This window comes from Calonectris borealis, chromosome 3 (genome assembly GCF_964195595.1).
Source record: "Calonectris borealis chromosome 3, bCalBor7.hap1.2, whole genome shotgun sequence".
Classification (NCBI taxonomy): domain Eukaryota; kingdom Metazoa; phylum Chordata; class Aves; order Procellariiformes; family Procellariidae; genus Calonectris; species Calonectris borealis.
In genome coordinates, this window is record NC_134314.1 from 94,716,875 (window position 1) to 94,744,296 (window position 27,422).

The 27,422-nt window shown below is 37.8% G+C and overlaps 1 protein-coding gene across 1 annotated transcript in view; it reads left to right on the top strand.

Moving 5' to 3' along the window:
- ZFAND3 (zinc finger AN1-type containing 3) overlaps window positions 1–15,863 on the top strand; it is a 144,505-nt gene extending 128,642 nt beyond the window's left edge. The window contains 1 exon segment of the mRNA XM_075146797.1: window positions 13,213–15,863. Within this exon segment, the coding sequence (XP_075002898.1) occupies window positions 13,213–13,367 (155 nt within the window). The 3' untranslated portion in view covers window positions 13,368–15,863.
- Window positions 15,864–27,422: the final 11,559 nt, after the last annotated feature.

Consider the following 27,422-nt stretch of genomic DNA (forward strand, 5'->3'; position numbering starts at 1 on the left):
AAAACTGCCAAAAAATGCATGTGAAGCCTTCAGATTAATTTCTATACAGGTATCAGTGCACCACATTCCTTTGCATGTGAACAGTGATCATGAGGGAAGTTACTCTTGGGAACAAAATTACAAATTTGAGAAGTCATTTGAAAAAAGTAGCTCAAAGGAAAGCTGACCTTAAGGTGATGACGGAAGAAACCCATGGGGAACATATTTATGTTGCACTAGAATGAAGTTAAAAACAAACTGGCATTATATCTCTTACAAAATATCCTACATCCTAAACCATCTCCTGACTTAAGTCTGGTGCATTCTAAAGATAATTTGGTGCTTGCCAAATTATAAAAATATGCATATACATATAATGTTAACAATGGAAAGGACTTTAAAACATTAATGAGTAAATGCACATTAAAGGAGATTCAACCATCATGAGAAAGCATTATAAACAAGTTGTAAAAATCTGTAATCTTGGCAGGAACAGGAACAAAACTTTAAAAAAATATTTGGCAAAACATACCTTCTAAACTATTTCAGAAACTCGTCTCATATTACTTTTATATATGCATGTATATATATACACACAAACACATAAGCATAGTTAATAAGTATAAAAAAGAGAGTTCTGATATGTTATTATGCCTATTTTTCTACATCCCTGCTTTTTATGTAGTCCTGTATAGATCTGTAATAACCCGGCGGAATGCTTTTCTTGGGATTATTTAAAAGTGTCTGTTGCTTTACTTCTGTTTTGGTCTTCCACTAAGCAGAGGGGTAAGAGGAAGAAAAGAACAGATTCGTATCAAGCACTGAGCATTTCTATTAGCCATCAGAAACAAAATGTGTCCACACAGAAGAGAGCGTACCTTTTTTACAGATACTGTGGCAGCAAGTCTCACTGTGATTCAGTAATAAAACAGGTGGAAGAAAAACAGCTGCAGATTCTTAACTTATGTAACAGAGCTGCTCGTTCATAAACACAGGAGATGAGGCACTTGTTTGGATTATGCCAGAATAAATGTGGAATGATTTGATTTACTCAGTTAATTTAGAAATTAGCTTCAAAAGGACAGGAAGAAAGAAACAAACTTGAATAGATAAACAAAACAAAACAAAAAGCTCTGACAACTTCTTCATTTTTGTACAAAGTAGTCCAACATGTATTGAAACTAATGTTTCTCTTAAAACTCGGTAAAATATTAAATCATGGTTCCATTTCCATGGAACCTTTTTCTGTGGAGAAGAATTTGTAATGGCAATGATCAATTCACTTTCTAGATGGATAGTTTATCTGGTACAAACCAAAATGCTTCAGCACGTGATCATGTATTGGTATAACAGATGTACTTCCATTGATTAAAATTAAATATCTGCACTGCTTTTGGAGATTATGAGTCAACCAGTTCAATAAGAATTATTAATGGAAAAATAAACCTTATTAGTAACTGGTTACATACTATAATTCTGGCAAGTCTTCCTGCCAGGCCTTAAGATGTACCATATTCAGCTGTCTTCTATAGACTGTTCTCCTAAGATAGTTGCTTGCAGAATAGTACCTTTGTCTCAGCCACTCCAGTAATGCCTAGCAGCTTACATTGCTGCAAGTATTTAAAAACAAACAAACAAAACTATTGAAGTTTGAATTCAAACTCAAAGGGGTTTTTTGTTTTCTTTTGTTTTACAAAGATGTTATCCCAAGACTGTAATTTATTTGGTAGTGTATAGGAGCTATTAACTAATGTTGGTCTCTCTGAGTAATAGGTATCCTGAAAATACTAGAAATTAAACAGTTAAAAGCAGTTGGCTAATTGGTGTATCATGGGTTCCAAGGATAGGACCCAGAAAAACACTTTAGCATCTAGGCTTTAGAAAAGCTGTCCACAGCTTTAAAAGTGTAAATGGAGTTCATGGTCTGTTTATAATTAGGATCATGAAATACAGTTTGAAAAGGCTCTAGTATATTCCCTCACCTTGTTCAACTGATGTGTGTTTCTTACAGCATGTACTGACTTTGATTTCTTCCACTGTGCTACCTAAGTTCTGAAACAGGCGACTCTCTTGATTTAGTAACGTATACTGAGCCTTTTCGTTACCTTCCTATAGTCCCAATCAATATATGTAATTGAAATGCGTCAGCTGGTCTCTTAAGTCTTCGAGTTCTCCTTAAATAAAACAAGTTAGTATGTTCCTTTTAAAAAGAAAACAAAAAAAAGAGGTTTTATTTTGACACTACTGATGTGTAAGTCCTTCAGTATATAACCGTCAGGTGGTTTTTGCAGGCATATACAGTATGAGGAAAAAAATAAGCATTTTGTTGGTGTGCCACATTAGGTCTCTTCTTCCATACATACCTGTACTGTGGTTACAGAGGAAAGAAGCATATGCATAAAGTAAAAGAAGATGCAATTTTTAATTGTCCTGTATGCACAAGAGATACATGGCCTAATGAATTTGAACATAAAAATCTAGCCTATCTTATTTCTAATTCCATCTCTTTCAATACCTTTAGGGAAGTAATTTGCTCAGTCTTTGAGTCATTTTTTTCTTATCAGAAAAATGAAGATAATAGCCACCTACCTGGCAGATGTTAAAGGAAACATTTTTGAAGGTTAAAGTGCTCTACCTTTTCTAATGAAAATTCTTTCTTTACAGGGTTCTTATTTATCCAGAGTCTCACAGGCACACGTTACAGGACTGTGCACTTAGAAAGCTTCTGCTGGTCGGCAGGAGGCTGTTGCAGTCTATTCTCAAAAGGAAAGATACTGCCTGGAAAGCGTCCCCCTCAAAGTGAATCAAACATATTTGTCCATATGTTAACAAATAGCTATGCACATAAGTACTGATTTTACTAATGTGCTTGGTATTTGAAGTAAACACAGAAGACCCAAAAATATGCTATAATCATCTGACAAATCCTGAAGCAACATCACCAGCTAGTTCAACTGACCATGAAGTAAGGCTTAGGCAGGGAGGAATGATGCCCAGTGAATTTTGTTGGTGAAAGTCTAAATTCTTCATAGGAAGAAGTGGGGAAAAAAACCATCACACCAATGGCTGCCTCAGAACTGGGAGGAGAAAAAGGATTTTGACAGGAATTGTCAAAATTTGCCTTGAAAAGTCAGGATTCTTTCCAGGAACTAGAGGTTTTTCCCCCCTACAACCTAAATAAATAAAATATTACCTAAAGGAAAATGCCACCTGTGGTCTTTAAATTCCGTATCTAAGGTATAAGAAAGTGTTAAAGCGAGGTACTGGGACTTGAGACTCTCTGCTAGAGTTCCCTACTAGGTTGCTGTGGGCCTTCTAAGGAAATGGCATAAAGATCAGTGTGCATCATTTTCACAAAAGTTAAAAGAATAATATTAGTCTCTGTCAGCGGCTTTTGATATTAAGTATTTCTGGCCTTGGAGGAAAGTTTCAAGAGCTGAAAATCTGTATTTATGGATATTCTAATCACTAAGGTATAGTATTTTCTTCAGTAGGTTTTTAAAAGTAATACATTTATTTAACTGTATCTCTGTATGTATTGAAATGAAAATGTTTACCTATAGAGGTGTTCAGAGCCATTAAATGTTCCTGAGTAGCTGAAAGTTGCTCAATTGTGTGCATAAGTGTTGTACAGGGGGTCCTGCCATATTCTGAACAAGCAGGAGCAGGGAATGTTGTGTAAGTCTTTGCACCCAAAAAAAAAGGGGAAGGGTGGAAGTGTACATCGCTCTAAGTGTTTGTTTTCCTCTATGGTATAAACAGAGCTTCTGAATGGAGCTCTATTTCCCTTTGGTTAGAAGAAGAATTACTCTTGACATAGATAGCAACAGGCTACAGGAATAGAAGACTTGCATGGACCAGAATGTGTAATCTAAGAGACCCTGGACATAAGGTGTAAATAGGGGATAAAGGCATAAAATAAATTTTGTTTAGCTTTAAAAGAAATAGAGCTGCTTTGCAGTGATTTGGCCAGCAAGTCTAGCTGTTGTCAGACTGTCGATCAATATGGTGCAACCTCTAGAAAGCTATTTAAAACTAAGGCATAAATAATATAATTCGGGAAACATATTGAAAGTCAAACCTGGAACCATATTCAGCATGTGATGATTTGAGATCAAAATACACGCAGGATCCAGGAGAACAGTTAGAATTAATACAACACGAACAGTATGTTAGTAGAGACCCTTTCATTTTTCATTCTGATTCTTTTATTAATAGCCTTATCTTTCCTGCATTTTCATTGGGTTAAACAAAATGATACACATACATTATTGAATCACTTGGTATTGCTTGCTATTTTAATTAAATTACTGGGTACACTTTGGCTTTTAATTAAATCCTCAGCTTCTGGGAGAAGTGTATTAGCTCAGGTGGGCTTGGTGTAGAGAGAATTCTAGAAGTATTAATACTCATCTAGCTCTTTTGAAAATGTCAAACACTCTGCACCAAGGCCCTGCATGGATGCTAGGACAGCTCTGTCATCTACCTGCCCTTTCTCAGGAGGCTTTGGTTTTTTTTAGAAGATTTCACACTAGTCTCAAATCTAAGTGTTCTGGGTAGAAAATAAATACTTCCTTATATGCTGGTATAGCCTACGGAAAATCTTATTTTTATAAGAGTACTAGCATTTGCAATAGTGTTACCTATTATTATGGTTTACCTCTACTTTATTAGGTTTCTGTTCTTGGACACTAGGATGCCTTTTTCGCATAATTCTGCCTTTTTTATTGCATACCCTGTTCTTTGGATTCATTCTCCCATGTGCTACAGGATATAACCTTGTGAAACTAGGAATGATAGGGGAGATGAGTGAATGTTCCTTTTACAAGTGTAGCGGTGATATTAATTCCTCCTGCATATATCTTTGCAAGATCACATGATTATTCAAAAAAGCAAACTCTCTTCACCTACCTAAAGTCTAAACTTTTAATTTTGAACCTAGCTTTTCCTCTCCCTCAAGTTAGTCGTACATTGGTGTTCACTGTCTGGCACCACTGTTGATGGAGCAAAATGGTTCCTTTGAAAATTCTCTTATTAAATTAAACTTCAACAGTTTTGCCTTTGTGCTTCAACAACTGCACGAGTCTTTTGGAGAAAAGTGTTTCTTTCAGTTATATTCAGAAAGTATGTGACAAATTAAAATGCTAATTTCTGTGAAGCTGCATCTATCACCATAGATGAACTGGGATCATACCCCAGTTCTAGAGACATTTCACTACAGTGGTAACCCACCATTGGTGCTAGCAGATAAGTCAGCTTCTGGGGTTGCAGCTACTGCTTGTGCCTGACTGCTGTGGATTGCAACTTAGACAAAAAATTGAGGACAGTGTATAAGGTTGGAAGGGGAGCCTACAGATGAAACGTGTAGGTCAGTGACTTCTGAAGTATAAAGCAGTGTAGAAATGAGTATTGCATGCTGAATCCGTGGGAGTAATCGTGTACCAAAGTTGCTCCGTTAGACTGTCTCCGATAGGTGTTGGCCTTAACTCATGAATCCACAGTGGGGTGAAGAAGTTGTGATGTAAAAGTAGTTACTCTAATGTGCATGTGTTCTGTAGAGCAAGGAAAATATTTGGTCCAAACCAAAAGATTTAACCACCATTATTCTGTGGTACATGGCAGAACTGAGATACGATCCTGACTGAGCCCTGCAGTATTTAGTAAGACCTGACTCACAGCAAACTTTTTTTAATTGCAGTTTTCTATTACAAAGCAGGTATGCTGTATTTATCACTTTGATTCATTGAGGATTCTTCGAAATTCAGAAATAATTTCCTCAAAACCTCAGTTCTGTTCCTGAAGATGCTCCCTGCTTCTGTGGAGTTGGTATCCCCTAGAGCAAAAGCAGGACTTGAATCTAGGAGAGTGCCGTATCTTAATTTTTCCCACTCCAAATACACAGTCTTCAAAGAAACAGGAGGAAACTGTTTCTTTTGAGGAGGAGTTCTTAGTTCCAAAGCCAAGATGTAGGATAGTGTCTTACGTAGAACCTCCTTAAGAATTGTTGATTCAAAAAAAACCCTAAAAAATCAGCATGTGCTCTGTCCTCAAGTGATATAAATTCTCCGTTCAAAATTTGTGTCACATTTAATGTAGGAAAAAATAGTTTGACAGCTTTCTGTGCAAGTAGTAAGATAAATAGGAAAGTGAATTTGAAATTAGTACAAATCAGGATAAAAGGTAGTTTGTTTGCAGAGTCTCCACAGTGCAAAACGGCATCTTTTGCGTGCTCCCTAAAACAACTTCCCAGGCTTACGATCTTCAAGAAAATAGACAGAAGACACTTTGAAACACAGGTTTTACGTGACTAAACTTGGAAATACAAAGTCTTTGCCTTGCAGTCTAAAGAATTCTTGCAGAATCTTTAACCATACCTGTCTAGTGACTGTTCCAGGATTAAGATGACGTCATCGTTCTTTTGTATACAATTTCTTCCATTCATTTCCTGGGCAGTTTTTTTCACTAATAGCTTTTTTGTCTCTAATGCATGCTCATACATATTACTTTACCCTTTTTGTGGTATGCAGCAAAATAGAGCAAGAAAGCAAAAAAAAAAATCTTTGTTTCCTTCTTTTCTCCTGAGCATAAACCCAATAGTAGAAATACAAAATGAATCTGCAGCATCTTGTAAGCATCCTCAGTCTCAGACATAAAATTTTTGTAGCATCATAGATGTCATGGAGCTGTGTGCTTCTAGCATGAAACCTGAGGTTATGACTGACTTCAGAGCAGGATGGAAGTCCCAAGTGCACATCCAGTCCCGGGGACAGATTGGCAGATTAAAGGAAACATTCTAAGGTGTCTTATACCACCTCTTTTCTTTTCCTCTTTTTGGTTGTTATTGATCATTTTGGTAGCCATGAGTAAGTATAGACGATCTATATAAAGAAGAAAATATTGAAAGGCAAGTTGTAGTGACCATAGCAAATGGTTAGAAAAATAAGTTGTTAAGATATGTATACTACTTCCTACTATGTGTTTCCTGAATCTTTTGCAGCTGTGCTGTTTGTGAGGGAACGTGGAACTGAAATGCCTTGAGAGGGCAATTTTTAAGATACTGTTGCATTAATATTTAGAGACTTCTAACTTTGAGCACTTAGAAGTTAACATTCCTCATCCACTCTTGTTGGGGTGGAAATGATAGAAAGGACTGCCTCAAGCTATGTTTTGTGGAGTTTTAATAAATACATCTATTTGGTTAAAAAGCTTCACCATAATGTGGCTTACTCCCCTTTCCCCTTGGGAAGGAATGACAAGATTCTTAGCCAAGTTCTTCTGGACTACTCAGTACTTAATCAAAGACCATGACATCTTGCAAAGCTGGGAAAGGGAAGCAGGAGAACAGTTTAGCTCACTTACTTCCAAGAGCTTCTTGTTTAGCTTGTTGGGGTTTGGTTTTATAGAAAATGTCAGTAAAACTGAATGTTCCTCGAGTTGTGTAATGAAATCTGACAATGCCAATGCAGAGCATTCCCCACAGAAGAGAGAGAAGAGATAATTAGAGTATATGCAGGAATGGAGCTGTCTAGAAGGAGAATAATACAAGATATCAGCAGACTACAATATTTTTATACTGTAAAATAGCAGTGCATACAAGCTGCACTGGGAGTTTTGCTAGGCTGGACTGTAGGACACTTTTACTTCCTTCCATTGCTGGATGTTCTTTTTGAACAATCCCCAAAATGTTAGGGGAACAAGCTCGATTATATTGAAATCCAGAGAGCAAGTGTTTTCTGAGGTACTCGATGCACAAGTCTTTAGGATCTTGGTAGCTATTTGTTCTACATTCATTTCTTACCTATTCCATGTCTTGAAAAAAGAAAAAAAAGATTTCCCTCCCACACTTTTAAAAATAGCTTTATTTTTAGTATCATTTACAACATGTTAAGTCATCTTTCCAGTTGGAAGGGATGGGGGAGAGATGCATAAACGTTGTTTTGGGGATTACTAGATTCTTTTGAGGAATGATGTCCCATTATTCTGAACAGTGCTGCAGCAGCATGTATCACTGCATGAGCTGATCTTCTATGCTGGTTAATCTGCCTGGTTTTGCTGTGTTGTATGATATCCTGTAGATATGTTCACCTTTTAAAGGTATGTTAAAATCTGCTCTTGCACAGAAATCTGCATGTAGACTCACACATACCTTGTTAGGTAATACACCTTTGGTAGAGAATTTTTGCAGCACCTTCATCTCTTAAGGTTACAAGGTATTTTTAAGTTCTGTTTGAACCTCTTGTTGATTAGAATTTCAAATTAGCAAGAAAGGTAAAATTTCTTGTGAAGCATGTGAAGAAGCCAAAGCATACAGCACAGAATTCTGCATAGGAATGAGTCTATGCCATTATTAAGACGACTTTTGAAAAGGCTTTGTATAGGGGATCTATATAAACACAAGTTGTTCATTAAATAAAATTTAACTGCAAATTCTAGCAGTTTTGAACTTCTGCCTTTTGACTTGGGAATGAAAATGATAAATAGCAGTACTAGTGGGCAGGTGAGATGATTTTAAAGTGTCAGAAGCTTTGATTTTGTATGGTAATTGTGGCAGCATGCAACTATTTTTAAGGTAATACACATCAAGATGTTTCAAATAGGGACACTGTTAAATGTTTTTAAGCCACTTTGTAAATGCGTAAACTGTATAAATATTTAATAAGCTTGTTTGGCACTTTCACCACTTGTCAAAACATGCTCACAAACAAAACAAACAAATCTGTCTTCCTTTAGCAGCTTTCTGAATGTCTCATCAGAAGAGACCAGAATGAGATTAGGACCAGAATCTTGGGGTGGGAGAAAAAGGAGCTTCCTTTCTACCATGATGCTATTTGTGTAACAGGGATCATTACATTTATTATGTATCTGATGTAACAGTGTGATGTTCTCCAGCAGTACATTATGCCTGGCCAAGGACATCCACTAGAGTAGCCCCACCAGTGTGCTGTGCTTTTCCATTGGTAGTTTGCAGTAATCCAATTATTGGTCATTTGTGCCGTGTTCCAGAAAGTCTGACCACTTTCTGTTGAGTTAACAAAGAGAAAAAAGAAATTTAACAAAATCAGGGTCCCTTCAAAACTATAATCTGGTTTTTGTGTTCTGGATTATTATGCCATTTAGTTGACTTGTTTCTGATGCTTCACATACCATTTTGTTGGTGTTTTAGCAGCTTACTGTTTTCAGAATTTGAAGACAGAAAGTTAAGAATTAAATGTAGGTTTTAGTTGAAATATTTGCTTATTGTCATTCCATACTCCCATCAAGCCAGTGCTCTTGAATGTAACAATGAGGAAAATGCAGTCATTTTTCATCGTCACCCACATAGAGCGAGCTGTAGGTCTGTGCTATTCTCTGGTCTTGAATATGGAAGATTATTTTGTTTTCTGTCCTCTCCAAGTGCCTTTTCCCAGCAGATTCCTCGAATGGAATAATGAAAGCAGCTTCACAGTTGCTTGAGTGCAATCTTAGACTTCCTTTGAATGATGTTTTTTTGCATGTCCTACACTCATCTGTATGGGTACAAGTAAGGTACAAGAGATGGTACACTGCTTTATGGCTTTAGCCATTTATGCTCCGGTGATGAAATGGAAGTGAGTTTTTTATGATATATTGTGAAGTAGCTGCTGGGCTGCTTAGAGGAGCTCAAAGGTTTTGAGGCACTACATAATGTTTTTCCAAAATGTTTGCATTAGAGGCCTGAGGAGTAGGTGATTCACAGTTTACTTCTAACATCAGAAAACAACAATTGCAATGCTGTGAGATGTGTTATTACATTTACTAGACTGAAATCTTCTGTGCTTGGAGTGGAAGTCTGGCATGTTTTTGGTTGATGACTAGGGTAAACTAACTCTAGTTGGCAGATGGATTCCCTTTTCCAATGCTCTTTCCCCTAGCCGAAAGTTACTTATTTTGTCTTTTAATTATTGTGTGCTAAACGAAGCATTTCTGCAGTAAAATCCTTCAGGGGAGACAACCTGTAATTGGTATCTTCCCATAATGAACTTAACAGTAAATACACCGCAAGAGTTCATTAATCTAACTTGCTTTATAACCATAAAAGCAGAGTTCTCAGGAGAAAAGGTTTCACCTCTAAATCTGGATTGGTTTTAAGGATCAAAATAGAAGTACATATATTGGCCTTCTGCCCCAGTGCACATAAGTTAAGAATGGAACTGTTGTAAAAACTGATAGTCTTGATACGACATCAGGCATTTGTGCACGTGCCAACCACAGAATGTCCACTCTGGTTTCCAGACGAGTGAAGAAGCAAGGAGTGAATATAGCAGTAATAACTTAATTGAACATATCCACTCTGAAGTAATGAAAAAATGTTCAAAACTATTGTTACTCAACTAGCTACTATATAACAGTATTCAAGTCCTTTAAATTTTAAATAAAACCTACAAAAATACAAGTTCCTATCTTTAAAGTGACTTTGGCATTTGGAGCAATGGGACTAAAGATCTGAAGTCTGTTTTGGAAATGAGACTTCTGAAGATCCCCGTTGCTAATTCAACAAGAATAAACCCCCTCCATAAGAACAGTCAATATATGCAAAACTATCTTTAGTAACGTTCAAAATGTGCTTGGTTATTCTTTCATTAGGTATTATCAATTCTAATTAGCAGTACGTATTTAAATAGATATATGAATAATGGGTTTAGATCATTTAGTTGCTGAAACTAGAAATACTTTTCCCATAGTCTGGGAAAATGAAAATCACCTGCCATTCTTTGTGGACAGTTATTGCGTTTCTGTTCAAGAATGCATAAGGAAATACTTGACAAACAGAAAAAATAAATAACGTTTCATCTGGAATAAAAGTGGCATACAGTACAGCTTTTCCTACATGAAAACAGGTGCTCTAAAAAGAACTAAAAGGTGTTCAAAAAAGAAATAAAGAGATGGCAAAGCACAGAATAGATTGTGTATATGTATACATATATATACACACAATCTATATATATAATAGATTGGGGGGTGGCAAAGTAGAAAGGAACATCGTGAAGTTACACTGGTCTACAAAAGGCAGGAGGCTTGGTAGAAGGTGAGGAGATGGGGCAATTGAAAGGTCATGTTCACAAATGATAAATCATGTTGTATATGATTTATACATATTCTGTATATATAAATCTTTTGTCAAAAGGGTCTTGCTAAAGCTGTGTAGAAGATTGTATACATGTTCAAGATCTCTTTTAGATAATGTTAAATAGCATTTCTACATATGCTTGTTAACCATGTGGAGAGAATCTGTAAAACCATCAGGATTTAAAACCATTTTTTACCTACAAGGGACTGAAACGACTCAGCCCAATCCGTATCTGCAGGCTTTCTTGCATCTGCTTCTTACACATCCATTGCAGATAAGATGATGAACTTGATTTTTGAGCTCATCTAGTCGGGTATTTATGTATTCTTGTGCCTGCAGTGGATGGTGGTTCAGTAATTTGAAGTCTTATTTCAAGAAATAAGGGAAGCCTTCAGTCCATATTTTCTGTAAGAGAGAATTGAGTGAAATGCCTGTTCAGTATTGAAACTATAGTCCAAGGATGTTTTCATTTTAACAGTCAGACCTTGAATTTTTGGCACCTCAAGAAAGATATTTGTCACATTTGAGTGTGGTATGACCCAGATTGAAATTGAAGTGGAGGCAATGATCACAAGGGGCGAGAGATGTATCAATTCAATCTGCATCTTTCCATCCATATTTCTGAATCGCATATACCAATACAGAAAACTTGTCTTTTTTTGCTTTGTTTCTAGAACTGGGTTTCAAAGCCAGCCACAGATAATAGACATGTCTTTTCATAGCTGGTGCTATTGAAACAAAGAGCAAAGATAAATCAATTTTTCTTCACATTATTATTTTTTTTTTAATAATTCCATGTGTGATACTTTTTTCCTTTCTGTTTTCTTAGCAATCACACTAACATAAAGGTAGCCTGTTGTTCTCTCCTACAATTGATGTTTTATAGTCCAGGAGCTTGAAATACCTTACACATTTTTTTTTATATATATATATAAAATATATATATATGTATGTGTGTGTGTGCACGCGCGCGTGCGCGTATATATATACGCACAAACACACACTCTCTCAATTCTCTCAATCATTCACTCATTTTTATCTTTTTCCATCTCTCAAATATCATCATTTTGTGGTTTTAATATTTTTTGAACATTCAAGGAGCAGCAGTAATGTAAAGCATTCAGTGAGAGGCAGAGTGATGCTCTTTGCACCATCAGGCAGGAAAAATATTGCAGCATAGGCGATATCATACTTCGTTTCATATACGGTGGACAACATGAACCCTGTAACTGTATGACTCTTTTCCCTACTATATCATCTTAATACTACTTATGTAACATTGATTTTAGAGGTAGGAAGTTTGAGGCAATTTCTTTACTGTTATAAAGTGTTAGGGCCAAATAAGAAAAAAGCTGATTTTCTTTGTAGACTAGAAAGAGGTGGCTACTGAAGATGCCCTCCTCACCTGTAGGAAGAAGTGTTGCCATGTGTTTCTGAATCACATGCTCCCTGGAAAACTGAATAACATTGACTAGATTTAGACAAAGAGACAATAACCTACATCTTTTCAGCTACAGAGTAAGATGATGTGGCATGACATGTCCTTATGTCAAATGCTTGTTCACCCCCCATGCTTAGTGTCAGAACAGTTCATGAAAAGAAGCTTCTGAAAACTGGAATAGTAGTGGAGCAGTGAACTCTCCCACAGTCACTGCCACCTTGGGGTGCTGGCAGTAAGGAGGAAGCAAGGTGCTTAGATTTAACAGTTCTGACTTGAATGCCTGCTTGGGAGCTAAATCTGAAGTAGCATAGGCATGAATTTCAGAAATGACAACCAGCTCCACATAAAGTAGAAAAGATTTCAGTGAAGGTGATCAGCCTGTTTTTTAAAAAAAAAAACAAACATTAGCTTTGTTACTATCTGGGCATACCTAGTTTAGATGACTTTGGGGGCTTCCTCTATAAGATGAGAGGATGGCAAAAAAAAACCCCAAACCTAATATGACTTGTGTTTTGATACTGTGTTGATAAATACTCATGAAAATGCAGTAAATAATCAGTTATTTATTAATATCCTGTAAGGAAGATAAGTAGAAACTTAAAGCTGATATCCCCCAGCAGGTGATCCTTCAATTCTGATTCAGGTAAGGTTCTGCCATTTTATAAAATCCCTAACTGTATTTTTTTTTTCTCCCTTTCCATGGTAGGTTATGTGTTCTGTATGTTACATCGCCTGCCTGAACAACATGACTGCACATTTGACCACATGGGACGTGGGCGTGAGGAAGCCATTATGAAAATGGTGAAACTGGATCGGAAAGTAGGGAGATCTTGCCAACGCATTGGCGAAGGATGTTCCTGAGTGCAAGACTGCAACCAAATGCTGTTCTCTTAGTTCACTAATGTTAGCCTTATTTAGGACAAAGTCAGCCAGACACCTTGTACTAGGCAAGTTTCAGACTACAGCCAATCAGTTTCCTTTCTTTAGCCAACCGTCCTGGTACTGTAGTTTAGGGGTTGATGGTGGTTGAAATTGATTTCTGGCTGGTTACTAAGGTGCCTGCTAGCCACCGTATAAAAATAAAACACGAAGAAATATTATTTTTGAGCATGGCTAGTGGATTTAAACAAAACAAGAAAAATCCAAAGGCTTCTGTTATTGCTGGAGTCACTCTAAAAGCCTTACGCTGGAAACATTCCAGCTGCAGAGTTAAAACAAATAGTTGTATAGAAGCTGGTGTAAAAGTTTGCTATGCACATGGCTTTCGGACAAACTGTTTAATGTGCAGCCTTTCACCTCTTCACTGCTAGTGAATCCTGAGGAGGTGAAATACTACTAAGAGCAGCAACTGCAGCTGCTTAAGCCCAGAAGACCTGACTGGTCACTCGTGCCTTCATCGCGTGTGGCTTTTGAGTTAGGCAGTGTCACCAGCATCAGGGATTCTGTTGGGGTAGGAACATCTTTCTGGTTCTTCCCAGGAAGCCAAAAAGAAAGGGGGACAGAGATTCTTATGAAAAATTTTTATATCTATCTTACTATAAAGAACCTATCAGGGTTTTTTTTTTTCTTTCTTTCTTCTCAGTTAAATTATGATCTCACTTTAAAGCCAACTCCATCCCAGAGCAGTAAATGGTGCATACTTTTTACATGGCATCCACAGAGATTCTATGAGTTGTGTGAACAGATTCCACATACCTTGAGCAGTGCAGCCATTTCCACCGGCCGAAACCTGATTGGCTCTTGTTTGCCTTTTGCTAAGTGCAGGTATCTGATAATTGATCAAATAAGGCTAATTCACAGCACAGTAGCCATGGCTGGATTCTACAGACTGACTTTCTGTAGCTAGACTTATATATTGGGGAAAAAAAAGGACATTTTGTAGCAAATGGAATTCAGTAACAGTATTGGGGAACAACCGGTAAAAACACCCTTTATCAGATTGTGTTCCTCACTTCCAGAGTGTCAATGAGATAATCAAATGGGCTATATCAGCCCTGTTTCTATGCAGCTGAACGCTCTCATGAAAATCTCTGCCCGCATCTATTGCAAAGCAAGTATAGCAAGTGAATGTGAAAAGCATTACATGGAGTAGAATGTTTTGGATCTGTTTAGACCTATGGTTCTGTATTACAGTATGTCACATTGAGCTGAGCTGAACTGAATTGCACCAGTCTTGTCAGTTTGGAAACAAAAAAACCAAACATAATAATCGGCATGTCTCCTGCTGCACACAGGGTTTATGCAGGTAAAAAGGATTTGTAGCGATGTGGCCCAGCTGAATCCTGAGTGAATTTAGCTTCTGAGTCTATTAGTAAGGTATTAACAAACAATCAGGTAAATTTGTAAGGAAACCTGAGGAAGGGAAAGATTTTGTCTCATCTTCAAATACTGGGCAGATATAAAACATCAGAGGGGTGAAGTAACGTGTCACTTGAAAAACCCCAGCGTTTTGGGAATAAGCTTGTGTGAGTCATCCTCCATTCTACTTGTTACAGGTAACTAACTCCTTATAGGCCAAATTATGTTGTTACTTTGGTAGCCAGCTAGGAGCGTTTAACAAGGAGACAACTAATTTAAAAAAAAAAAAAAAAAAAAGAAAAAATATATATGTCTTTCCACACACACACTCAGCATCTGACTGTATTAGCGTTAATTAACCATGAAGCAAATCAGAAGTGTCCCATCATTATAAAATGCAAGCTATCCAAAAGGCAAGCTGTTTTTTTTATTATTATTGTTATTATTCAAGAATATGAAACCAGCAGCAAAGTCTTCTGTAATGTGATGTGCTGCATTGTCAGGAAGTGATCCTGGTGAGAGGGACTGTCCAAGGATATTATTTACATTTGCCATGAGGAGTTTAAAAAAACATGGATTTTGGCGGCTGCTGTGATACGCACTTTCTTTTCCTACAAAATCCTATCATAGCATTTGATGGGCATTCTGATTGATACACAAGACTTTTCTGCATTAATACTGAAGATGCTATTTTGTTCCTCCTTAATATTCTCTTTAATCTCGTTACAAGTGCACAGATGGTTTCAAGGTGGCCCTTGAGAGAACACTACTTAAAGTTCATGTGAATTATGGACAATGTTCACTTTAAACAAAAAAGTTGGGGAGGGGGTTGTTCCTTTGCAGTATCTGTTCTGTGAAGTTTGTTAAACGTAAAGAAAGCTTAAGTTCTTGTATCTTAAAAGAAGATCTTATTTAACCCTTTTGTGTTCTAGATTTACTTACACATGTAGCCTAGAGCTCAGTTTTAGTTTAACATTGTGAAAATATTAAAAAAATCTTGTAACTTTATTCTTTTTCCTCCTGCTAAAAAAAATTAAACCAATCAGATTAAAGTTTGAATTCCTTTCTGCCTATTCCAACAGGTCTTGCTATTTTGCACCATTTCTGCTGCAAGTTCATGTAAGAAATATGAATGGGGAAAATACTAATGTTAGGCCAGTAACTTCAAGCTGAATTTACAATTGGTGGAAGGTGGACTGTATTTTCTGCCAGTTTGGAAGGGGAGGATAATATTTCTGCTGAGTTCAAGTTTAGTGATTTATTTTCTAAGCAAATCTGGCTAAATCTACTGTAGCCTGAGTATTGGTCGATTTAATTTTGAGGTTAGATACAGTAATCAAATGAACAAGTTCATACTCTTAAGTCAAATACGTACTGTGCACTATATCATTGGCATCAAAGTTTTAAAATGTCTTAAATGTTCTTTCATTCATTTTGACAACTTCTGCACCTAGAGTAACTGTATTTCAAATCATAATGGGCTGTACTCATAATGGATAAGTAAAGGAATAACTATTGTTTCTTAATAATTTAGATGCTAGAAACCCAAGGCTAATTAAAAAAACAATGGGCTGTATTAGAGGGAGCGAGAATATCAAGGTGATTATTTAAAAACAATTTTGAAAATTGTTTGGAATTGAAATTGTGCCTGATTCATGGGACATGTACACCCATTTTTTCCTCAAATTAGTATGGTACATTCAATTATAAAACTGTGTGTGATTCTTGAACAAGATGGCTGTGTTATAGTAAAGGTAAGTTACATAAAACAGCTCTGCCTTTTCATCAAGTTTCACACCTATAGCTGGGTGCAGACCAAGGCTTCAAGCAACCATGAGGGTTGCTATGCCAGAGCCTGTCCTTACTAGCACTGGTTTCTGTTTTGAAGCAGTTTAGTGTCTTAAATGAGAAGCAATGCAACTGTAAAATGAGGTACTTGAGAATATGAACTATTCTTCAGTAGTCACAGGCAAGACCCTGGAAAGAGTCCTGGTGCAATTACAGCAGTCCAAAAGTAATATTAACTGCTTTTATTTACTCTATGGAAGGTGATAAATATGTTCAAAACTTGAATTTTGCATTACTTCCTTCTTTTGAACAAACTGCAATCCCCTGGCCTCTTGAACACAATGTCCTGTTTATATTTAATTTTGTACTCACTGTGGTGTTCAGTTCATTCTACAATCATAGCAGTTCCTTCTGTGACTATGCTACAACTTAGATGTAAATCTCTAAGGGATGAAAGCACTTTTTTTAATCTTACAGTGACTATTTCAGTACAAAGACTTGCCAGGGAAGAAAACTGATACTAATTGTGTCATAAAAATATACACTTTATAATAGTTTCCAAGAAATGCATCAGTGGAATAATTGACAGCATCTATGCTCACAGTTGCTGTGTACACAGTTAAGTGCCCAGACAAATGAATTAACATTCTTTTTGTTGTAGTGTAGTTACTGAAATTGTCAATCATCAGTGGAACAGCAAAGAGAAGGTCTAATTGAAGTAATCCCTTAACGTCACAATGAGATTGTAGCCAATTCACGCTGGAAGTAATTTTGTATGCTCCTGGGAACTTTTATACCTAGAAAACAAATGGCAACATTTAAGACAACAGTACTTAAAATGAACTGTATTTATTGGTACCAGATGTTTATTTCATCACTCAAAATACCTGATTAGAATTCTGCACACAAAACAAAAATAATATAAGCAGTAGTAAGCTGTGGTTCACACAAACGCTGATGTGGTAGGAGCTGCTGTATAAGGATACAGTTCTAGTGTAACCAGTTCATAATCTTAGACTTAGCTGAGACTGTGTCTGTACATACTTTGCTACACAAAGGACCACACTGGAAAAAACAGTGCATAGGATTAAAGTGTTCAAAAGTATTCACAGTACATATTTTACATGCTGAACTTGGGCAATAGTGGGCTTTATCTCTCACTATCGGCAGCTTTTCCAGGAGAACAAACTTTAATGCTGCTGGTAAGAGCCACTCTTAAATAACAGTTCTCAACGACATCAGTGAGGCGGACATATTTTTCTTTCTCTTCCTAGTCTTCATTCATTTTTCCTTTTTGTTGAGGCAGTCAGCATGCGCAGCTGGGCATTTCAAAGTAGTTCTGCTTGAATGTTGCTCTTTTTGGCTTTTCAGTACTCACTACAGGAAAAAAAGCATTAACTTTGTTGTTCTTGCAAGCCCCTGCACGTTAGTTCAAGCAGATTAAAATATGGATGTTGGTCTATAGAAGTGATAAGCTCCATGTGTATTTTACTACAGTGATAGGCTATTTCTTCAATTAACTGAAACTTAATGCAGACATGATTTAGTTGTTCTGGATGTTAGGCTATGGGTTTTTTGAACTTCAATTCCGTGATACTGTTTATACACACCTTCCCATAAACTCTGCATGCCCCATCTTCCAATCTGAAGTTGACTCAGGAGGAAAGAAGGCATGAAAGCAGGAGGCAGAGGATGCAAACTGACAAATGCTTAGCGATCACATCCACCTTCCTCTTCAAGTCAGCTCAGATCATAAAATGGTAAAGAGGCAAATAATTACTTGCCAAACAGCACCAACTTTCTTGACTTGGTACTACAGAAGACTCTTCTGCTTTATCTTTGTGAACATACCTGTGTAAAGTTTGTCTGAGTCAATTCTGCAACATATGTTATATGCAAAGAAATGAAACAGGACTGTCATAATTAGAAAACATTTTTGATGGATTATTTAGTAATAACTACATATTTTGCTACAGGACCTTCCTATTTTGCAATATGCTGCTATTCTTTGGAAGAAAAACAAGCAGAACCTTATAAGACTAACTGTAAAAGATTTCAAATTCAATACATGCATCTGAAGCATTAGGAAAAGATTACTGAAATTATATATAGCTTTTAAAGATGATGACTGCATCCTCTAACAAAAGGGTTTGTTCTTCAGATAGTAGCAAGTGTTGATGGCCATGGTTTAACCATAAGCAGAATGTTCCTTTCTGCTAGGTTTGTGCAAAGCTAATAACATGGAATAGGATGCTGTGAGTTAATAACTTGTAGCACAGTGCAGTGACTGTGTAAGTACTGAGAATAAAATTACAGAGCTCTATTCTTGTCTGTCGGCTCTCCCTTCACACCGAAGGACAGAAGATGGCACCCACTATTTCTTCCTTGCTTAGTCCCTTTTATTCTTTTCTGAGTTGCAGAAGACCTTTCCTTCCCTCTACCAAGCATACTTAAGGAGGATGGGAAACCACATTCTAACTAGAGTTCTAAACACTTCAGGGTTTTTTAAAAAAAAGTTGACATCTCTGAAAGCAAAATGTTGAAGTCATCTGCTGTATCAGAGATGCAACAACACCAGAAGGAGCTCTTTTAAGGGTTCTCAGAACACTTGAAAATGGTGCAGTGTTTTTTCCTCTCAAATTGTTCAGGGTCTCTTGGAAGCAAAGTAGCAATCCTTAAAAAAAAGGCATGGCATTGTATTATCTTTTGAAAGGAAGTCCTGCATGATCAGCACTTCTACATTAAGAAAGCTAAATGAAAGGCTCGTTGTTAACTCCCGAAATGCTTAGTCTTCTCTACTTTTCAAAGGAGCAAATAAATGCAAGACTCTTAAAGGAGGGAGAAGAGAATCTGAGGCCTCTGCTAGATAAGCTAAATTCAGAGTTTATTCTTCATTCTAGCAATAGTTTGTCTTTTTTCTTTTCTTCTTCTTCTGCAGTGTTTAAAGTATACTACATTTGCTTTAGATTTCTAAAAGCTTTCGCTAGACTAGTTTCTGGAGACATCTTTTAACATACTATATTTGGCAGCAGCACGAGGAAGATGATGAATGATCAGCTCCAAGAATAAGTTAAATTTTAAGTTGACCACTGTTGGCTAGCACAACTGTTCTTGTCTACACTAGAGTTTTAAAATGGTGGCTAGCTAAAAATGTTTGGGGTTTTTTGTTGGTTGTGGTGGGGTTTTTTGGGGTTTTTTTTTGTTGTGGTTTTTTTGTTTGTTTTTGTGGTTTTTTTTACTGATCCACCCATATCAGCTTTGCATGAATCCTGCTCCTTTGGATAGTCTGTCACGTGCACAGCAGCCAGAGGTGTTACATTTGTTCTGTCCGCATGCAGACATTGTCCCCTTCATTACACCCCATGTTTATATAGATTAAAATACTAATCAGGTAAGCAGCAGTTAGTTACAAATTCTATAGCTATCTTGAAGTCACACTGTACAGCCCTTGTTTTCCCTTTCTGTTTTTTGACTGTTTTGTCTCAGGTCTTGTAAAAAATAATAGTTCCAAACAGATTTTCCATATATGGACACATACACACACACAAATCTCCTGGGACATCAAATGGCTGAAGCAGAATTATGCTTCTGGGCTAAAAACAGCTTTCACTTTCTGCACACCCACATACATATAATCAGTCCTTGTCTGGCTTGTCTCCTGGGGAAATGTAGCATGTCCCAGTATCTCAATTTGCCTGTTTAATAGTAGCTGTAGTTTAATCATTATCAACTACTATAGACTTGGTCCTGGAAGCATCATTATACTCATTTGCAATTTCATTAAAAATACTCCCCCCCAACAGCTGAGAAGTTTGAGTGAATGCTAACAGTTGGGTTACAGGTATTTTGCAATAGTGTGTCTCATGCTATTCCCAGGGACACAGAACTCTGTAAAGGGGTGGGTGAAGGTTGTGTGTGCGTGTGCATGTAGGTGTAGGATCAGCTAGGTGCTGCTGACCATATTCCAGCTGCTACCTTAATAGCAATACTTTGCCTTCTTTCTAAGGCAGCAACTCCTGCTAAATTAGTGGGAGCAGGGAAATACGTGCTATTTGAAACTTACTGATACCTCTGTCAGCCTCTGTTCTAGCCCCCATGCCACTCCCTGGCTTCTCTGCTGTAATTTCCATAGGCTTTCTCCATCATCCCTTTTGCAAATTCTCCCTCATTAACTACAATGCCCCCCCCAAATTGGCATGTTCAAAGACAGAGTCTATGTGAAGACAACATAACAGTAGAGATGATCACATCTAAAGGTATTGAGGCTTGTATTGCCAGTAGCTGTTTCTGTCTGTAATGACAATGTTATTTTTAAGTGTTAAATGACTGACTGCTGCTGTTTAGTATATGAAATTCCTAGAGCTGTCTTAATACACTGTAGCAAATAAATAACATTAAGGCTGAGTTGTACTCCAATTTAAACACCTTCTTCATTGCTCTTAACTTTCTTTGTGGACTTTCTCAATACAAGGAACCTTAAGGCTAGCTTGATACTACAGCCACTAGAGATATGCAAGCAGTGTTTAGTAGTACCTCTACAGGTACCGAATACCCATCCAGACCAAGAATAAAAAAAAATGTTGTCTTTGTTCTGCCTTTAATTCTTTCTTTGTATTGTTAACCCAATGTTGTTATTCTGTGGATAAAATATAAAGCTATCACTCATTTGCCAAGTAATGCTAAATGTTTATCAATCACACTGATTGATTTAAAATTATTAGCATGTGGTTGATACTATGGGTTGGTTTGGTTTCTTTACATCAAAGCTTCATGAAGACAATTCTCAACTGTCACAACTACTGAAACAGGCAGATTTGATTGACACAGAAACCATGGGTCAAGTACACCCAAGACAAACTTCTTAGATGATAAATCAGAACCAGTTCCTTGCCTTTGCTCTTCTCAGTCTGGATAATAAAGGTAAAGCCAATTATGCTGCCCCAGCTGCATGCATGTGCAAGTTGTCCACTGGCTCAGCAGCTGCAATGCTGCTCTGCATTGTTACCCCAAGCCCTGAAAGATCTCAGGATTCACAGGACCTATCATCCATGAGTCCATGAAGGCAATCAAGTTGTATATTGTACCTGCTCTTTCTAACCACGTTTGTTGTGTGAAACAAAATTGTTTATAAAGAGATATAATGTATTAAACAAGACAGTGCTAATCTGTGATTGAATTGTGCTTTCTGGGGTGGCTTGCTTTTATTAGCCTTTTGGCTGATAGCAGAAAGGTAGGGAAGGAAATTCAACAGCTTATGGAACTTAAATCACTTCACAGGAACTCAAACAAGTGTTAGGCCCTATGCAATTTGCATACATCCAGCAAACCAGAAAGATTAATGCAGTCTTTAACCATTTGTTTCACACCAGTCCTAATTCAGTCACTTTTAACCTCAACACAGATCAGTTTTCCTTAGCCAACATTTAGCACCTTTCTAGACTAAGGGCAAGGAGGATCAATTATTTTGAGAGCAGTCTGAAGATAAAACGTATCAGACAGAGCTAAATATCTACCGTAAGGATTACACAGATTTGTGTAAAATGTACCAAAATAGAATTCTAATACTGAAATGTGTTTCAAATACAACATTACATTTCTGATTTCTCAGAAAGCACCATGGGAGCTGAGATAGGGCATTAACAGCAAAAAGAACAAAAGACAATAGGCTTCCCGCACCGTATCATTCTTCACGGTAAGACAGTCTGACCCTTGCTGTTCTTACTGTTTATGGATTTCTTGGTGCAATTTTCAGTTTTGAGAGAGCTTAACTGTGAACTACAGTTTGTGGCTACTGTGTAATTCCATTAGTAGATAACTGCTACTCCAAAGCATATGAGAAGAATGAAAGCACTAAGTCTTAGAATGGCTAATTTTTATCCTTTATTTTAGAGCATATGGCTAAGGGGTTGATCCCCTAAATACAGAAAAACAGAGAAATCTGAATAGTAAATTCTTCCAAGGAACCTGTGTAAACTCTTCCTGCACAGAATTTATCAGCATATTAATTCAGAGCTGCTAGGTAAATAGTCTTCAGTTTAAAAACACCCCAATGATAAAATGACTTGCTCACTTCAGCTAGAAGCACATTCTTCATGCCATGCTTGTATCGCATACGAATTACTCAATGTGCTACCCATGACTACTGGAGCCCTATCTGTGCCAGCATAACCAGACAAATGAAAGTACAAGCATTGCATGCCGACTCTTACAGTCAATGAAGGCAGCTGAACTTCAAAGGTTCGCAACAGATAAAGGGTTTACATGATGCTGTTCTAACCAGTCTTTTGTATTACCTCTCTGGTGGTATGTAGGCCTTACGGAGAAAGTATAACAACTTCTTTTGTATTGGTGAGGCACCAAGCAAACTAAGACTTAGTCACTGCAAAAGAACTCTGAAAATAATAAAAAAAAAATCTTTCCTTCTCGAGGATACGGAACCTGGTCGCATTCCTCGAGTTGTAACAGGCCTAGGACATTTACAAGATAGTCTCACACACGCAGGCATTATTTGATTAGAGATAACAGACTATGCAACCTTCACCTGCAGGCAGTTCAGCAATTTGTTCATGTAATTTGGCAAGGAAAAAGAAGTAATACTGGGCTCTAAAGTATCCGCTTATCCTGAATTTATTTGAATGTGGTAGCCACCCCTGATACAGAATTACAGTCCAAACCCACCCATGTACAAGAATCAAGCTCTATTTGTGTATTTGTCCATACTGACTATGCCAAACCAGTAAAAGAAATGTGTGCCAATCACACTGGGGATGACAAGTTCCTCATTACTCCAAAGTCATAGGCAGTATCAAGAAGTTCAGAGTCACTGGGCCAGGCTGAGACCTATGCACCAACCCCTCTACAGAGAAAAGAGTACAAACCCTGCTACTGTAGAGAGAAGTCACTGTGAGATTTTCTGCGCCTTCTTTGATAGACAGGCAGGAGAAAAGGACAGTGATGTGCAAGACACTGACAGTACAGTGTTTGTGCAACACTGGAGCTAGTGAGGCATCTCCTGTATTCGTTTCATGCTCATGCTCTGTCTACACCACTTGACCACCATCTGCCTGTACTCTGCAGACCCTCTCCTCCATCAGTAGGAAAGGGTTTAAGACCTCCTCTGCCATAACATCCACCCACTTTCTCTCCTCAGACAAGTGGCAGATCAACACTGTGGCAAACGATAGATCAAAAGCTCTAGAAGAGAAGGGAGAAGAGTAAAACTCCCCATGCCCCCTTGGACTGCTGAAGTCCATGATGAAACCTTCCCTCTCTCCATCCCCCAAGTCTTGTTCCAGGTCCTGAACAGTTGGCAAGCAAAGATCAGTGAAGGGACACACATGGTCCACACAAGTTTCCTTCCTACATCCTACCAACTCTTGTCCAAAGTTCCAGTGGTGGCTTGGTATTTGATGATATTGGGAAGTTTGGTGGGTGTGGAGGGGGATGCAAGGCTGGGTGGAAAGTCCACCTAGCATGCAACAAGGGCAATTGCTTGGCTGTTTTTTAGGATAAGCACTAACCAGCCTCCCTTGGTAGCCAGGCTGTGAGCAGAATCTAGCAGTTCATTTAATGAACTGACAGTGCCCATGTTACCATCTTGGACACAGAGCTTCCTGCAGAAGCTAGTTTTAGTTACTGACCCAAACTGTGGGTGCAAGACGACCAAACTGTTCCTCAGGAACAGAAACAGTAAAGCTCTCTGCCACAATTTCATTCTCTGTTTGCTCAAGATGAGCCCTGCATCAGTGACTGCACAGTGCCAAAATATGACATAACATACCTGACTCCATGCTGAACTAATGCTTTGGCTCAACATTTGATTTTCACAAGAAATGAAAAACAAATAGACATGGGAGATTACTAAAAGGACAGGTCACTAGCCAGGATGACTAGGCTCTACACTAGACTGACGACTTCTTACAAGCCATTTGAGTTTCCTAAGGTTAACTGGAGTACTATTCTTCTCTTTCTTGCGCTAAGGGGGTGTATGATTTTGCTTGCAATGTTGCAAATGTGGCTGTTTCCTCCCAGAGGTATTTGCCCTTTGGGAAAGGGATCAAAGCATGCAATCATATTTGTAAAGCACTGAAATACTTGTAAAAAAAGTGTTACATACAGACTATTAAGAAGCTGTCTGTCAGTATTAATTTCAGAATAACATAAAGAACCCTTTCTACCAGAAAAAAAGCTGCCTGTGTATAGGACAAAGGGCCACACACTTATTTATTTTACTGAGTATAAATAAAGCCAGCACATGGCTCCTGAAGGAAAACATGAACAAAGTAAACCCAGAAGCTGAAGGTCAGGGTTTAAAGAACCTTCCTTTCATTTAAGTTTTAGCAGCCTTGAAAGTAGAAATTCTCCCCCATCTCACATGGCTACCTCTTCCATAGATCAGGTCTTTGGTAGCACTCCAATTTCACATCTATATTTATCTAATCATCAATGGACAAAATTTATTGAGCTGCAGCATTTAGCAGCTGAGAAGTAATAGATGTATCAAATAACTATGAAGATTTCTGGTATCTGGCTGAATGAAACTTGTTCCTAGATAAACTAGCAGCTCCTTCAGTTTGACCATTAAGATTCCTTCCCCTTCCACTGGTATTTAAAGAAAACCTCTCTAGGAATGCTGCTGCATCAGAGAAATTGCACAAGGCTTCTGTAAATTTCTGGGCTAATAGTGAAAACTTTGGAAAAAACCAACAAATACTAAGTGCCATGAAAATGAGTTTGCTACCATCTGTTAGGCAGTAAAAACTGCAGACAGTGTCACTCTTCAAAAAAAGTTTTAGTTTGATATTGCTAATAACAATTCTGTAGACAGAAATAAAATGCATAGAATTATGCAACTGTGTAATAATGCTTCAGTGTAGGTAATTCTACTTAAGTGCTGTGGGAAATAAAGTGAGCAAAAGAAGAAACACTTCTTCATAGCAACAAGAGGATCTGATGCCAGGAGAGAAGCTGCCATCCTAAGGACACAACAAACAACTGCGTAGGTGCCGTTGCACTGATCATGCTTCCACTCACGCAGATGCAAAAGCAGTTCTGTACTTCACTGGAGTACTGCTCAGTGTGCATTGCTTGGCTTGCAAAGGCATTGATCAAGCTAGCTTGCAAACCTGGCCAAGAGTGTTAGGGCTGTACTTGTCTACAATAACTCTGGTTGAATCCTTGCCACCAGCCTAAACCTGTAGGTCTTGGACGAGTCCAATGCTGAAATCTCCTGACTACAAATTTGCTAGCTATGCAGTGCTCAACACCTCAGTATCAACACACTACCACCATGCAAGAAGGACAGCAGCAGAACACTGACCAGTCTTCAGTAAAAACTTGTGTTATTCCTTATATTTGGCAGAATTGCCATTTTGGCAGATAAACTGTGCCCAGCCTTGCCCCACTGAGCTTCATGGCCCATTCTCTGACCTCAGTATAGCTGATGCTTTGGCATAAAGACCATTTCCTGTTGGAAACTGGGCAAGGTCTCTTCTGCTCTAAGATCCACCAGGCCACACTAGCCCGCAGCTGCTGAGCTCTGTCATCATCTTTGCTTTCAAAGCACTCTGGACAACCACGATGCTGCATAAAACACACTCATTTATTTAGCCAAATGACATTAGCTCTGCCTATTATATTGATGCAGCCAAACTGAATTTTATTGATCCAGGTAGCCTGTTCTATGAACCCTCTTCATTATTTTCCATTTGTCCAATTAATGTAAAAGGAGAGAAGAAAAATAGGCTGTGTCAGGACCTTGAATCAGCTAGAGTATTTATGTGGAACTATTCCCCATCTTTTCTTTCAAATGAGCACATTAAAGTACACCAAGAAGCTCCCAATCTCTAAACTAGAATATGTTCTAGTTTATTAAGCTCTAAAATAAGCTCTCTCCTCAAATAGATTAAAAAAAAAAACAAGCCCACGAGATGTGCTTGGTAAGGCAGTCAATAAAAGAGTTTCAAAGCAAATCCTCCTTTCCTCAATGTCCTTGTGGAAAGAGGCACTCTGTATCTTCTGCTGGAATTTCCGTACCCATGTCGCTGCTCTTCTTTCCCTCTAGAAGATTTTCCTTACTGAGAAGAATGACTATTTTTTTCTGAGAGAAGGTGCAGATACTTCCATAGTATTTCACCTGAGTGCAGCAGCTACAACAAGATAAACAGCAGCTCTTCCTCACTGCTACTCTGCTACAACGCACAGAACTCAAAACAAACTGAACAAACCAAGCAGCTATACCCTTTGCTGCATAAGCCATCTATCTGGTGCCATTTGCATATACTAAAAAATAAAAAAAAACAAGAACTGTCCTAGCACAGCTCAACTGACATGCCCGAAATCTTCATTACTACAGTACACCCAAGATAATGAATTTCCTGCAGCCAAGCATGAACAGAAGACCTGGGAACAATGAGCTAGCTAAATTTAATTCAGAGTGTTAAACCTTAATTTTTGTTGTCAGATTTGATGCACAACTTAAAAATAAGCCATAAAGAGCTGCAAAGACAATATTCTTCTTCCCTTTACAAAGAAGAAACTAAACAGAAGGCAGCTGCCAATAAGGTAGCATTTGTTTTAGTCACATAAATAACATCTTCCATAACCTCAATTTCTTGATGTCAACAAATGACAGTAATAGAAAAACCGAGATAACAGCAGGTCTCCATGAGCCCAGAGGTAGCATTGGGGCTCAAGTGACGGACAGTTGAGCACTGTGTGCCATATGGCCTTAAAACCTGTGCAGTGGCTCGGCTCATTCTGAATGCCTTCTCTTTATGGTAGAATGTAAATGGCACATGTTTACTAAGCTGTGCAGGAATCAGAGGGAGA